General features: G+C 48.3%; 1 protein-coding gene across 1 annotated transcript in view; it reads right to left on the bottom strand.

Moving 5' to 3' along the window:
* Positions 1-14,789, bottom strand: part of cfap44 (cilia and flagella associated protein 44) — a 209,912-nt gene that overhangs the window by 109,824 nt on the left and 85,299 nt on the right. Inside the window, exon 15 of the mRNA XM_086006122.1 lies at positions 5,559-5,795. Within this exon, the coding sequence (XP_085862248.1) occupies positions 5,559-5,795 (237 nt within the window). The remainder of the gene's footprint in view (positions 1-5,558; positions 5,796-14,789) is intronic.

The raw sequence follows: 14,789 nt of genomic DNA, 5'->3' as shown, positions 1-14,789 counted from the left end.
ACCCAGCAGTGGGCAAATTCTGGCCTTAATGTCTCCCCTGTGTCTCAGTGAAGACACAGTCCAGGACGACCAGCACACTGTACAATGTGATCATCACATCCTCCGACTCCACATTCTGTTGTTGGGGCTGTGTACTCCACATTCTGTTTTCGGGGCTGTGTACTCCACATTCTGTTGTCGGGGCTGTGTACACCACATTCCGTTGTCGGGGCTGTGTACACCACATTCTGTTGTCGGGGCTGTGTACTCCACATTCTGTTGTCGGGGCTGTGTACTCCACATTCTGTTGTCGGGGCTGTGTACTCCACATTCTGTTGTCGGGGCTGTGTACTCCACATTCCGTTGTCGGGGATGTGTACTCCACATGCCGTTGTCGGGGATGTGTACTCCACATTCTGTTGTCGGGGCTGTGTACTCCACATTCTGTTGTCGGGGCTGTGTACTCCACATTCTGTTGTCGGGGCTGTGTACTCCACATTCTGTTGTCGGGGCTGTGTACTCCACATTCTGTTGTCGGGGCTATGTACTCCACACTCTGTTGTCGGGGCTGTGTACTCCACATTCTGTTGTCGGGGTTGTGTACTCCACATTCTGTTGTCGGGGCTGTGTACTCCACATTCTGTTGTCGGGGCTGTGTACTCCACACTCTGTTGTCGGGGCTGTGTACTCCACATTCTGTTGTCGGGGTTGTGTACTCCACATTCTGTTGTCGGGGCTGTGTACTCCACATTCTGTTGTCGGGGCTGTGTACTCCACACTCTGTTGTCGGGGCTGTGTACTCCACATTCTGTTGTCGGGGCTGTGTACTCCACATTCTGTTGTCGGGCTGTGTACTCCACATTCTGTTGTTCGTCTGTGTACTCCACATTCTGTTGTTGGGTCTGTGTACTCCACATTCTGTTGTTGGGGCTGTGTGCTCCACATTCTGTTGTCGGGGCTGTGTACTCCACATTCTGTTGTCGGGGCTGTGTACTCCACATTCTGTTGTTGGGTCTGTGTACTCCACATTCTGTTGTTGGGGCTGTGTGCTCCACATTCTGTTGTTGGGGCTGTGTGCTCCACATTCTGTTGTCGGGGCTGTGTACTCCACATTCTGTTGTCGGGGCTGTGTACTCCACATTCTGTTGTTGGGTCTGTGTACTCCACATTCTGTTGTTGGGGCTGTGTGCTCCACATTCTGTTGTCGGGGCTGTGTACTCCACATTCTGTTCGTCTGTGTACTCCACATTCTGTTGTTGGGTCTGTGTACTCCACATTCTGTTGTCGGGGTTGTGTACTCCACATTCTGTTGTCGGGGCTGTGTACTCCACATTCTGTTGTCGGGGCTGTGTACTCCACACTCTGTTGTCGGGGCTGTGTACTCCACATTCTGTTGTCGGGGCTGTGTACTCCACATTCTGTTGTCGGGCTGTGTACTCCACATTCTGTTGTTCGTCTGTGTACTCCACATTCTGTTGTTGGGTCTGTGTACTCCACATTCTGTTGTTGGGGCTGTGTGCTCCACATTCTGTTGTCGGGGCTGTGTACTCCACATTCTGTTGTCGGGGCTGTGTACTCCACATTCTGTTGTTGGGTCTGTGTACTCCACATTCTGTTGTTGGGGCTGTGTGCTCCACATTCTGTTGTTGGGGCTGTGTGCTCCACATTCTGTTGTCGGGGCTGTGTACTCCACATTCTGTTGTCGGGGCTGTGTACTCCACATTCTGTTGTTGGGTCTGTGTACTCCACATTCTGTTGTTGGGGCTGTGTGCTCCACATTCTGTTGTCGGGGCTGTGTACTCCACATTCTGTTCGTCTGTGTACTCCACATTCTGTTGTTGGGTCTGTGTACTCCACATTCTGTTGTTGGGGCTGTGTACTCCACATTCTGTTCTTGGGGCTGTGTACTCCACATTTTGTCAATTGCTGCTCTGCTTTGGTTGTGCAGTGTTGAGTCTGCCAAGGCTCCGAGGTCTCTCTCAATTATTTCAAACCCAGTCCTGGAGTTTCTTTATGAAGTACTTTACACAAAAGTACTGCACAAAATGTCATGTGATATTGGTGAAATTTAGCAGAAATATAAAGTACTGAGCAGATGGTGGTTAATTGTGCCAATCAGCCAGGTGATGTTGTTTGAAAGTGTGATACTCAATGGATGGACATTACTGCTGCCAAATTCCTCGGGGTTCTCCCGCTCCACCATCGTAACTTCTGGGGATGCTCAGTGGAAATCGCGCTTACACACATAAATGGAGCTTCCACCAAACCTCTGCCCGAAGAAATTTCAGGCGTAGATGCTGGACTTTAACTGTACAGATTTCAGAACAAACACAAGGGAGTATGGCAAGGCTGGAAGGCATTTATTTTAATGCACGGCGTCTTATGAGTAAGGCAGATGAATTGAAGGTATTGATGAACACATGGGAATATGATATTATTGCTATCACAGAGACATGGTTGAGGGAGGGGCAGGACTGGCAACTCTATATTCCGGGGTATATAATCTTCAGGCGAGACAGAGGGGGGGGTGTAAAAGAGGAGGGGGTTGTTGCAATATTAATCAAGGAGTCAATTACTGCAGTAAGGAGGGATGATATCTTAGCAGGTTGCTCTAATGAGGCTATATGGGTAGAACTTAAAAACAAAAAGGGGGCAAGCACTCTGCTGGGAGTGTACTATAGGCCCCCAAACAGTCAGGGGGAGATAGAGGAACAGATATGTAGGCAAATCTCAGAGAAGTGTAGAAATAATATGGTAATAATAGTAGGGGATTTCAACTTCCCCAATATTAACTGGGATAGTCAGAGTGTGAAAGGCTTAGAGGGTGTGGAATTCTTAAAGTGCATCCAGGAGAGCTTTTTGAGCCAGCAAGAGAGGGGGCGGTACTGGACCTAATTCTAGGGAATGCAGCCGGGCAAGTGGTAGAAGTGTCAGTAGGAGAGCATTTTGGTGACAGTGACCATAATTCGGTGAGATTTAAGGTAGTCATGGAAAAGGACAAAGATGGACTGGAAATAAAGGTTCTAAATTGGAGGAAGGCCGATTTTAATATGATAAGGCAGGATCTGGCCAAAGTCGACTGGGATCAGCTACTTGTAGGAAAATCCACATCAGAGCAGTGGGAGTCATTCAGAAAGGAAATAGTGAGAGTACAGCGCCAACATGTTCCCGTAAAGGTCAAGGGTGGGACCAACAAGTCCAGGGAACCCTGGATGTCAAGGGATATACAAGAATGGATTGGGGAAAAAAAGGGAGGCTTTTGGCAGATACAAAGGACTAAAAACAGTGGAAGCCCTAGAGGAGTATAGAAAGTGCAGGGGGGTACTTAAAAAAGAAATTAGGAGAGCGAAGAGGGGGCATGAGAAAACACTGGTGGGCAAAATAAAGGAAAATCCAAAGGTGTTTTATAAGTATATTAATGGCAAGAGGATAACCAGGGAAAGAGTAGGGCCCTTTAGGGACCAAAGTGGCAATCTGTGTGTAGAGCCAGAAGATGTAGGTGAGGTTTTAAATGAATATTTTGCATCTGTGTTCACTATGGAGAAGGACGATGTAGGCATAGAAATCAGTCAGGGGGATGTGATATACTTGAACAAATTAGCATTGAGAGGGAGGAGGTACAAGCAGTTTTAGCAGACTTAAAAGTGGATAAATCCCCAGGCCCAGATGAGATGTATCCCAGGCTGCTGTGTGAGGCAAGGGAGGAGATTGCAGGGGCTCTGACACAAATTTTCAGAACCTCTCTGGCCACAGGGGAGGTGCCAGAGGACTGGAGGACAGCTAACGTAGTACCATTATTCAAGAAGGGTAGTAGGGAATTACAGGCCAGTGAGCCTAACATCAGTGGTAGGGAAATTATTGGAAAAAATTCTGAGGGACAGAATTAGTCTCCATTTGGAGAGGCAAGGATTAATCAAGGACAGTCAGCATGGCTTTGTCAGGAAGAGATCATGTCTAACCAATTTGATTGAATTTTTCGATGGGGTGACTAGGTGTGTGGATGAGGGTAGTGCAGTTGATGTAGTCTACATGGACTTCAGTAAGGTTTTTGACAAAGTCCCACATGGGAGACTGGTCAAGAAGGTAAGAGCCCATGGGATCCAGGGCAATTTGGCACATTGGATCCAAAATTGGCTTAGTGGCAGGAGGCAGAGGGTGATGGTCGAAGGTTGTTTTTGTGACTGGAAGCCTATGTCCAGTGGTGTACCGCAGATGACATGAAAATTGGTGGAGTGGTAAATAGTGAGGAGGGAAGCCTCAGGCTACAGGACGATATAGATGGGTTGGTTAGATGGGCAGAACAGTGGCAAATGGAATTTAACCCTGAAAAGTGTGAGGTGATGCATTTTGGGAGGACTAACAAGGCAAGGGAATATACAATGAATGGTAGGACCCTAGGAAGGACAGAGGATCAGAGGGACCTTGGTGTGCATGTACATAGATTCCTGAAGGCAGCAGGACAGGTAGATAAGGTGGTTAAGAAGGCATATGGGATACTTGCCTTCATTAGCCGAGGTATAGAATATAAGAGCAGGGAGGTTATGATGGAGCTGTACAAAACGCTAGTTAGGCCACAGCTGGAATACTGTGTGCAGTTCTGGTCGCCACACTATAGGAAGGATGTGATTGCATTGGAGAGGGTGCAGAGGAGATTCACCAGGATGTTACCTGGGCTGGAGCGCTTCAGCTATGAAGAGAGACTGGGCAGGCTGGGGTTGTTTTCCTTGGAGCAGAGCAGGCTGAGGGGGGACCTGATTGAGGTGTACAAAATTATGAGGGGCATAGATAGGGTAGATAGAAAGGAACTTTTCCCCTTAGTAGAGGGGTCAATAAGCAGGGGGCATAGTTTCAAGGTAAGGGGCAGGAGGTTTAGAGGGGATTTGAGGGAAAACTTTTTCACCCAGAGGGTGGTTGGAATCTGGAACTCACTGCCTGAAAGGGTGGTAGAGGCAGGAACCCTCACAACATTCAAAAAGCATTTAGATGAGCACTTGAAACGCCATAGCATACAAGGCTACGGACCAAGTGCTGGAAAATGGGATTAGAATAGACAGGGCTTGATGGCCGGCGCAGACATGATGGGCCGAAGGGCCGCTTTCTGTGCTGTATGACTCTAATTATACACTAGATATCTAAAGCATATTCAACAATGGCAGTGTACATAGAGGCAGCAAATAGAATCTTAGAATCTTACAGCACAGGAGGCCGCCATTCGGCCCATCGTGCCTGTGCCAGCTCTTTGAAAGAGAATTATTGTCAATGACCTAAATCTGTGTCCTCTGGTTACCGACCCTCCTGCCACTGGAAACAGTTTCTCCTCATTTACTAAATCAAAATCCTTCATAATTTTGAACACCTCTATTAAATCTCCACTTAACCTCTGCTCTAAGGAGAACAATCCCAGCTTCTCCAATCTCGCCACAAAACTGAAGTCCCTCATCTCTGGTATAATTCTAGTAAATCTCCTCTGCACTCTCTCCAAGGCTATTTCAAATACCTGAATGTTTAATTAACAGGGATCTTAGACCATAAGAATTCATTTGTCCAACTCTCAATTTGTGATGATAATTAAAACTTACCACAGACAACCAGAATGACCCTGGCCTTGAGTAGAAACCACACAATATGGCATTTGGTTCAGGAGGAATGTAGATCATTGGGAGTTCCTCCTCTTTCTCCTCTTCTTCCTCTTCCTCTTCCTCAGTGGCCAATTCTGGATTCTCTGCTTCCATTTCCTTCTTTTTTTGGAGCATTTCTTGTTTTTCTTGCTCTTTTTGTTCCTTTATCAGCTGCCGCCGTTTAATCTCCTCATTTCTCTATCAGAACAAACCAGACATACGTGCAATGATTAGAAATGCTCACGTTGCTTATCTGCACATATTGCCAAATGATAATGCCCTTGGCTCAGTTTTTACAGTGTGAGTTTCATTGGCAAAGTCCATCTCTATATAACTAGAAGGCTTGAAGAGTTAACACAAAGGCCCCTATATTCACGGAGAGGCGGGGAGGGAGCAGGGCAGTGCAGGGAAACCCGGCAAGGCCGGGGGCGCGGCAGTCCTTCCAACTTTAACGGCAAGTCCTCATTATCAATTTTCTCTTTCGTTTCCCACCCGGCAGCCAGCCAAATTGACAGGCTGGCCGGCAGCCGGGCGAGAATACCAGCAGCCAGGGTCCATGGGGGACGGTCCCTGGCAATCACAATCATGGGTCAGCCATCAGTTGGCGGGAATAGGGGGCCGGAGATCGGGAGTTGGGGGTATGGGGGGAGGGGGAGGTCGGCCACCATCAGCAGAAGGGAGGCCGATGGTTTGCTTGAGGGGCCTTCTGAAGCTTGGATGGCAGGACGGCACAGGCCTTCCTAGTGCCATCGCTGCTATGGGACCAAATGATGAGGACTGCGTCGTGATGATACAATTCTCTTAGTGAAATCCAATTGATTGCGCACCCATATTTGGGCAGATGTGCTGCAGACAGATCGGTAGATAGATAGATAGAAACAGGCCATTCGGCCCAACCAGTCCATGGCAGTGCTTACCCTCCACGCGAGCAAATATGTAGAGAGTTAAACAAGGAGAGGTGGACGCAGGGAGATGGATAGATTGGTAGGTAGGTAAATAGATTGATTAATTTAAGTGGCTGTTTGCAAGACTCCACTGCTGGTGTGAATATAGAATCATAGAATGATACAACAACAACAACTTGTATTTATATAGCATATTTAACGTAGTAAAATGTCCCAAGGTGCTTCACAGGTGTTTTATAAGACAAAAATTTGACACCGAGCCACATAAGAAGAAATGAGCGCCGATGGCTAAAAGCTTGGTCAAAGAGGTAGGTTTTAAGGAGCGTCTTAAAGGAGAGAGAGGGAGAGAGGTGGAGAGATTTAGGGAGAGTTCCAGAGCTTAGGGCCTAGGCAGCTGAAGGCACGGCCACCGATGGTTGAGCGATTATAATCAGGAATGCTCAAACGGGCAGAATTTGAGGAGCGCAGATATCTCAGGGGGTTGTTTGGCTGGAGGATTACCACTACCCTTTCCACTACCCATTGCCCTTCCAGCACCCTCACTCCTATTACTACCAGTACCTCTTTCCTTTTGGACCACCAATCAGCCGCTGTAGCCTCCCCTTCCCCTTTCTCTGACGTTACTCACTGCACCCTTAACCCTCTGTCCACTCTCCTCAAAGGGTAGGTGGTAAGAGACCAGAGGCCCCTCTTACTCTCCCATCCCAGCTGCTTCCCTCAAAAGAAACTTTGCTTGCCGTCAAAATTCAATTAAAAAAAGTCAAATTAGAATAAGGAAAGAAATAGCTCGTCTGCATTTCGCTCTACTTGTGTCTTTCTCTCTGTCTCTCAACCACCCTGTCTCACTGGTGTTAAAAATGACAATATCCATCTCACAGGTATAAGCAATTAACTCTGACCTTTTCTAACCATCAACAGAACACAAGAAAGATCATTAGTTGTCTTCAAATGTTTTATTTATATATGAAGAAATGCACTTCACAGAATCACAGAATCACAGAAACCCCACAGTGCAGATAGAGGCCATTTCGGCCCATCGAGCCTGCACCGACACATATCCCACCCGATCCCCGTAACCCCTACACCAACACATATCCCACCCTATCCCCGTAACCCCACGTATTTAATCCCCCTAACACTAAGGGTCAATTTATCATAGCCAATCAACCTAACCCGCACATCTTTGGACTGTGGGAGGAAACCGGAGCACCCGGAGGAAACCCACGCAAACACGGGGAGAATGTGCAAACTCCACACAGACAGTCGCCCGAGGCCGGATTCGAACCCGGGTCCCTGGCGCTGTGAGGCAACAGTGCTAACCACTATGCCACCATGCTCTGTATGTACCTCTCTCACCATTCCCCTTCAACTTAAAACAGTTTAAAGAATCAAAACAAAAGCTACAATAGGAGCAAAATCAGAATACAATTCCCATCACTTATAGCGGGTGGGTTTGTACAGTATTTATCTCAGTTACCCTCACTGGGGTACAGTATTTATCTCAGTTACCCTCACTGGGGTACAGTATTTATCTCAGTTACCCTCACTGGGGTACAGTATTTATCACCCAGTTGTCCTCACTGGGGGTACGGTATTTTTCTCAGCCAATTGCCCAGGAGAATCTCTGAATGTGGCGCCTTCTTGAAACTGTTTCCAAGGAGACGCACTGTAAACAATGAATTTCGGCTCGTGTTTGGGCTCAATCTCCGGCTCCAGAGCAGTGACAGGTAATAAATCCCCGAGAGAGAGGGGGGAGTAAACCTGCCAGCTACCTCCTGGCCACATGAATCTGCAACGCTGACATCAATCATTAGCTTACTTGCCAATAATGCACTGCCCTCTAGCTGTTTCTGCCCAAAATGAATGTAGCACTAAAGACGCTCCTGGGACTCTATGTGCACTGCACATTTTCAGGATGCACAATACAAATTCAGTTGACAGCAATGTTCCCCATAAATTTTTTTGGGGTGCACAGCTCCTTTAAGGGGCTGTGGGGCCCACTGACATTGCAAAAGCCGGTCCCGGGCTGCACGGGCAGAGAGCTGCGTAGCCACCAGCTTATAGCGAACGTTGGTTGACAGAGCTTTGGGCAAAAACGCCACGTCCAAGCCCAGGCTTTTGGGAATGGCTGAGGCATTCAAAGAAAAACTTTAATGAAGGTATTAAAAGAAACAAGGAAATTCAATGGATAAATTTAATGTTGTGAAATACGTAAATTTTAGATTTTTAAAATTGTGTGTAAACCTTTATTTTGGACATTAGAAATATCAGCTACTAAGAAAAAAATGGCAGGTGAAAGACATTTTCAGAAAGTATTTTGAGGGCTTCATGGGAACACAGTGACTAAATTGCACAATCACAGTGACGTCTTTACATAAGCAACTCCCATTATAAATGTGGACAGGGAAAGATATAATGAGACAAAGTTGACACAAAGTGTGGCAACATGAAGTCAAGTTGTGCAGACAGGATGTACATGCAGATGTAAGATTTTTAATATAGATAGTAGACTATAAAGCAGACTCAGAAAACTTGAACCTTTGGCTGGACTGGGCCAAGGAGGAAGCAACGGCTGTTCAATAGGTATAAAATAATTCGTTTGGGAGGAAAGAACTATAAGAGGCAGCGGATGGTTTTTTTTTCTTCCTTCTTTTCTGCTAATAATCTCCCCTCAGCTGCTTCTTTCCTGAAGGCTTTTGATTCCTGGCCTTTATGCAGTTCCATGGAGCCCACAGCTGCCTTCTCCAACTGGTTCACTGATGTCCTTTAGGGAAGGAAACCTGGTCTGGCCTGTATGTAACTCCAGTCCCACATCAACATAGCTGACTGTTACCTGCCCTCTGAAGTGGCCTAGCAAGCCACTCAGTTGTACCAAAACTGCTACCAGTGGTTCAAGAAGTAGGCCCAGCACCACTTTCACAGGTCAATTAGGGCTAGGCAATAAATACCGGCCTTGCCAGCGATGCCCAGAACCCAAGATGAATTTACAAAATTGGCCATTCTCCCCCAAGTGTGGTCTACATTTTCTGCTCAGAAGTGATCCCCACTGGAAATGAGGCAAGCGCCTGCTCGACCTTACGACCCTGCCATAATTAACATAGGCAGCCTCATTCTAATATTCTAAAATGCCTATGATTGGGAGCCCATCCGTTGGGAGGTTGAGAAATTGAGTGACACTGCAGGATTTGAAGGATCGTTGCAGCTTAAATGGCCAGTTATCATCAGTCAAATTTGGTGCACAGAGGAAGTTCAGTGCCAAGTGAAAGTCTGCTAGGAGAGCAGGAGGGCAGAAAGCCGACAAGTCCTCTGCTGCAGCTGGAGGAAGTGTGGCACAGAACAAAGATCCTGATGTCCAGGGGCAATGGAAGGAAGTGAACCAGGCCAATGAGTGCAGCAAGCTACAGGCGGACACTCGACAAAAGGTTTCATGACCGTTTCGGGTTAGGTAAGGTAGAGGAGTTAGCCGTGTAGTCCAAGAGTGAACTGTACAGTGCATGTCTGCCACTTAATGGGCTGGAGATTCCAGGGTGTCATTAAACCTATTATGGGCTGGATCCTGAAAGGTGGTGAATCCTGGATGCCGTGGTAACAAGAGGTGATCGTGGCTCTTTTTGTTGCTTTCTTGTTCCAAGGACAGGAGAGCCCATAACAGCCAGGAGAGGGCTGCAACAGATGGCAGCTCTCAAACCCCCAACCTCACACCCCTACAGGAAGGAAGTGATCCAAATCAGAGGAGGAAGCCAGAGAAGCTGTCAGACATGCGGAAGTGGAAGGCATGAGGCAGCTGCTGATTTGTGTTGGCATTCTGCTTCTTTTCCTTCCTATCCTGATGTAGACCACATTAACCAATGAACCCGGCCATGGAACGTCATGACGTTCCTCCACATCAGCTGCAAACCTCAGGATATCACTCAAACCCCTCTTCCTCGTTTCCTTCTGCCAATGTGACAGAGTAAAAGGACACAAAGCCCAGTGAATCCAGTGCTGCCAGCACTTTACACACACACTCTAACCCTCCCAAACGCCAGCTCAGAGATAGCCACCCCAGGGCAGTAAGAAAGGGAGCCAGAGTGGCATGCACACAAACCACGAGCGAGCAGGAGAAGCACGAGGAGGAAGTCGTTGCTGGTTACAGAGTCCTCATGTGTCCCATCCCGTCGACTGAAGAGCCTAGGATCAGGATTTTGCAGGACTGGTTCCTAAAGGAACGGTACTCGCAGAGCATTAAGCACTGGGGGCCATAATAGTTAGTGTGATGCAGGTGGCAGCTGAGGCAGAGGAGTCTACTAGAAGCTTGCACAATACAAGGACAGTTTCACAACAGCACAAGCTCCTACGGAGGTAATTCCAGAGAAGACTGCAGTAGAGGCCCCGAGACAGAGGTAGTTAAGGGAAATCTGTACTTCTGTGGATGCTCAGACTGCTGGCATCAATCGCTGGGGTGCCTGGGTGTCCCTCTCAGCACGTAGCGGCTGTGAGACGTACCTAAAAATGAGGTGCCAACCTAGAGAAGCTGCAACACAGGACTACATGCATGCTAAACAGAGGAAGCAGCATGCTATAGACAGGGCTCAGCAATCCCACAATCAACGGATCAGATCAAAGCTCTGCAGTCGTGCCACATCCAGTCCGTGAATGGTGGTGGACCATTAAACAACTAACGGGAGGAGGAGGCTCCATGAATATCCCCATCCCCAATGATGGTGGAGCCCAGCTTGTGAGTGCAAAAGACAAAGCTGAAGCGTTTGCAACCATCTTCAGCCAGAAGTGCCGAGTGGATGGTCCATATCGGCCTACTCCCGAGGTCAACACCATCACAGAAGCCAGTCTTCAGCCAATTCAATTCACTCTACGTGATATCAAGAAATGGCTGAGCGCACTGGTTACAGTAAAGGCTATGGGCCCTGACAACATCCCGGCTGTCGTGCTGAAGACTTATGTTCCAGAACTAGCCGGGCCTCTAGCCAAGCTGTTCCAGTACAGCTACAACACTGGCATCTACCCGACAATGTGGAAAACTGCCCAGGTATGTCCTGTCCACAAAAAGCAGGACAAATCCAATCCAGCTAATTACCGCCCCATCAATCATCACAGCCCCAGGACATCGCTGCAGGAGTTCCTCAGGGCAGTGTCCTGGGCCCAACCATCTTCAGCTGCTTCATCAATGATCTTCCCTCCATCATAAGGTCAGAAGTGGAGATGTTCGCTGATCACTGCACAGTGTTCAGTGCCATTCGCAACTCCTCAGATATTGAAGCAGTCCATGCCCGCATGCACCAAGACCTGGATGGCATTTAGGCTTGGGCCGATAAGTGGCAGGTAACATTCGCGCCACAGAAGTGCCAGGCAATGACTATCTCCAGCAAGCGAGTGTCTAACTACCGCCCCTTGACATTCAACGGCATTACCATCGCCGAATCCCGCACCATCAATATCCTGGGGGTCACCACTGACCAGAAACTTAACTGGACCAGCCACATAAATACTGTGGCAACATGAGGAGGTCAGAGGCTGGGTATTCTGTGGGGACTGTCTCACCTCCTGACTCCCGAAAGCCTTTCCACCATCTACAAGGCACAAGTCAGGAGTGCGATGGAATACTCTCCACTTGCCTAGATGAGTGCAGCTCCAACAACACTCAAGAAATCTGACACCATCCAAGACAAAGCAGCCCGCTTGATTGGCACTCCATCCACCACCTTAAACATTCACTCCCTCCACCACCAGCGTACCGTGGCTGCAGTGTGTACCATCTACAAGATGCACTGCAGCAACTCGCCAAGGCTTCTTCAGCAGCACCTCCCAAACCCACGACCTCTACCACCTAGAAGGATAGGGCAGCAGGCGCATGGGAACACCTCCACCTCCAAGTTCCCCTCCAAGACACATACCGTCTTGACTTTGAAGGGGATCGCCGATCCTTCATAGTCGCTGGGTCAAAATCCTGGAACTCCCTCCCTAACAGCACTGTGGGAGTAACTTCATCACACGGACTGAAGCGGTTCAAGAAGGCGGCTCACCACCACCTTCTCAAGGGCAATTAGGGATGGGCAATAAATGCTGGCCTTGCCAGCGACACCCACATCCCATGAACGAATATAAAAAAAACACCTTTACAAATCCATGCTGGCTCTCTCTGATCAGCTGAAAATTTTCAAGGTGTTGAGTCACTCTATCCTTAATTATAGACTCTAGTACTTTCCCAACAATAGATGTTAGGCTAACTAGTCTATAATTTCCTGGTTCCCTCTATCACCTTTCTTAAATAGCGGAGTGACATGCAATTTTCCAATCTAAAGGAACAGTTCCTGAATTGAGAGAACTTTGGAAGATTATAGTTAGAACATCTGCAATGTCACCCACTTCCTTTAAAACCTTGGGATGGAAACCATCTGGTCCTGGGGATTTGTCACTCTTTAATGCAATTATTTTTTCATTATTGTTATTTTGCTTACGATAGTTTTGGTGAGTCCCCGACCCTGATTCAATCGACCTCGTCCCGAGGTCCCCACCATCACAGAAGCCAGTCTTCAGCCAATTCGATTCACTCCACGTGATATCAAGAAACAGCTGAGTGCACTGGATACTGTAAAGGCTATGGGCCCTGACAACATCCCGGCTGTCGTGCTGAAGACCTGTGCTCCAGAACTAGCCGGGCTTCTAGCCAAGCTGTTCCAGTACAGCTACAACACTGGCATCTATCCGACAATGTGGAAAACTGCCCAGGTATGTCTTGTCCACAAAAAGCAGGACAAATCCAGCCCGGCCAGTTACCGCCCCATCAGTCTACTCTCAATCATCAGCAAAGTGATGGAAGGTGCCATCAACAGTGCGATCAAGCGGCACTTACTCACCAATAACCTGCTCACTGATGCCCAGTTTGGGTTCTGCCAAGACCACTCGGCTCTCGACCTCATTACAGCCTTCGTCCAAACATGGACAAAGGAGCTGAATTCCAGAGGAGAAGTGAGAGTGACAGCCCTTGATATCAAGGCAGCATTTGACCGAGTGTGGCATGAAGGAGCCCTAGTAAAACTGAAGTCAATGGGAATCGGAGGAAAACTCTCCACTGGTTGGAGTCATATCTAGCACACAGGAAGATGGTTGTGGTGATTGAAGGTCAATCATCACAGCCCCAGGACATCGCTGCAGGAGTTCCTCGGGGCAGTGTCCTAGGCCCAACCATCTTCAGCTGCTTCATCAATGACCTTCCCTCCAACATAAGGTCAGAAATGGGGATGGTCGCTGATGACTGCAGTGTTCAGTGCCATTCACAACCCCTTAGATAATGAAGCAGTCCATGCCCGCATGCAACAAGACCTGAACGACATTCAGGCTTGGGCTGATAAGTGGCAGGTAACGTTCGCGCCACAGAAGTGCCAGGCAATGACTATCTCCAACAAGTGAGAGTCTAACCACCTCCCCTTGACATTCAATGGCATTACCATCGCCGAATCCCCCACCATCAACATCCTGGGTGTTACCATTGACCAGAAACTTAACTGGACCAGCCACATAAATACTGTGGCAACAAGAGCAGGTCAGAGGCTAGGTATTCCATGGCGAGTATCTCACCTCCTGACTCCCCAAAGCCTTTCCACCATCTACAAGCCACAAGTAAGGAGTGTGATGGAATACTCTCCACTTGCCTGGATGAGTGCCGCTCCAACAACACTCAAGAAGCTCGACACCAACCAGGACAAAGCAGCCCGCTTGATTGGCACCCCATCCACCACCTTAAACATTCACTCCCTCCACCAACGGCGTACTGTGGCTGCAGTGTGTACCATCTACAAGATGCACTGCAGCAAATCGCCAAGGCTTCTTCGGCAGCACCTCACAAACCCACGACCTCTTCCACCTAGAAGGACAAGGGCAGCAGACGCACGGGAACACTACCACCTCCAAGTTCCCCTCCAAGTCACACACCATCCTGACTTAGAAGCAGATCGCCGATCCTTCATCATTGCTGGGTCAAAATCCTGGAACTCCCTCCCTAACAGCACTATTGGGAGTACCTTCACCACACGGACTGCAGCGGTTCAAGAAGACGGCTCACCAGTGATGTGAGAAAACTACTAGACACTTGGTCTAAGCGTTAAACAAAGCTTTAATCAACTGTTTTACAATATGGAGGTCTGGTTGTGTCCTTCACTAGTTCCTGTTAAGAATGTCCTGTGCAAGCTGGGCCCGTGCCCGAGTACTTATACTCTCCCTGGACAGCGCCACCCGCAGGCCGCTCAGTTGATTCATGTCATTCTTCCCGCCTGAAGGATTGGTATTCCGG

The sequence above is a fragment of the Somniosus microcephalus genome, chromosome 14, assembly GCF_052327205.1.
Source record: "Somniosus microcephalus isolate GS21.2 chromosome 14, FLI_Smic_1.0, whole genome shotgun sequence".
Lineage (NCBI taxonomy): Eukaryota > Metazoa > Chordata > Chondrichthyes > Squaliformes > Somniosidae > Somniosus > Somniosus microcephalus.
Note: the sequence above shows the minus strand (reverse complement) of the source record. Positions and strands in the feature narration are given on the sequence as shown.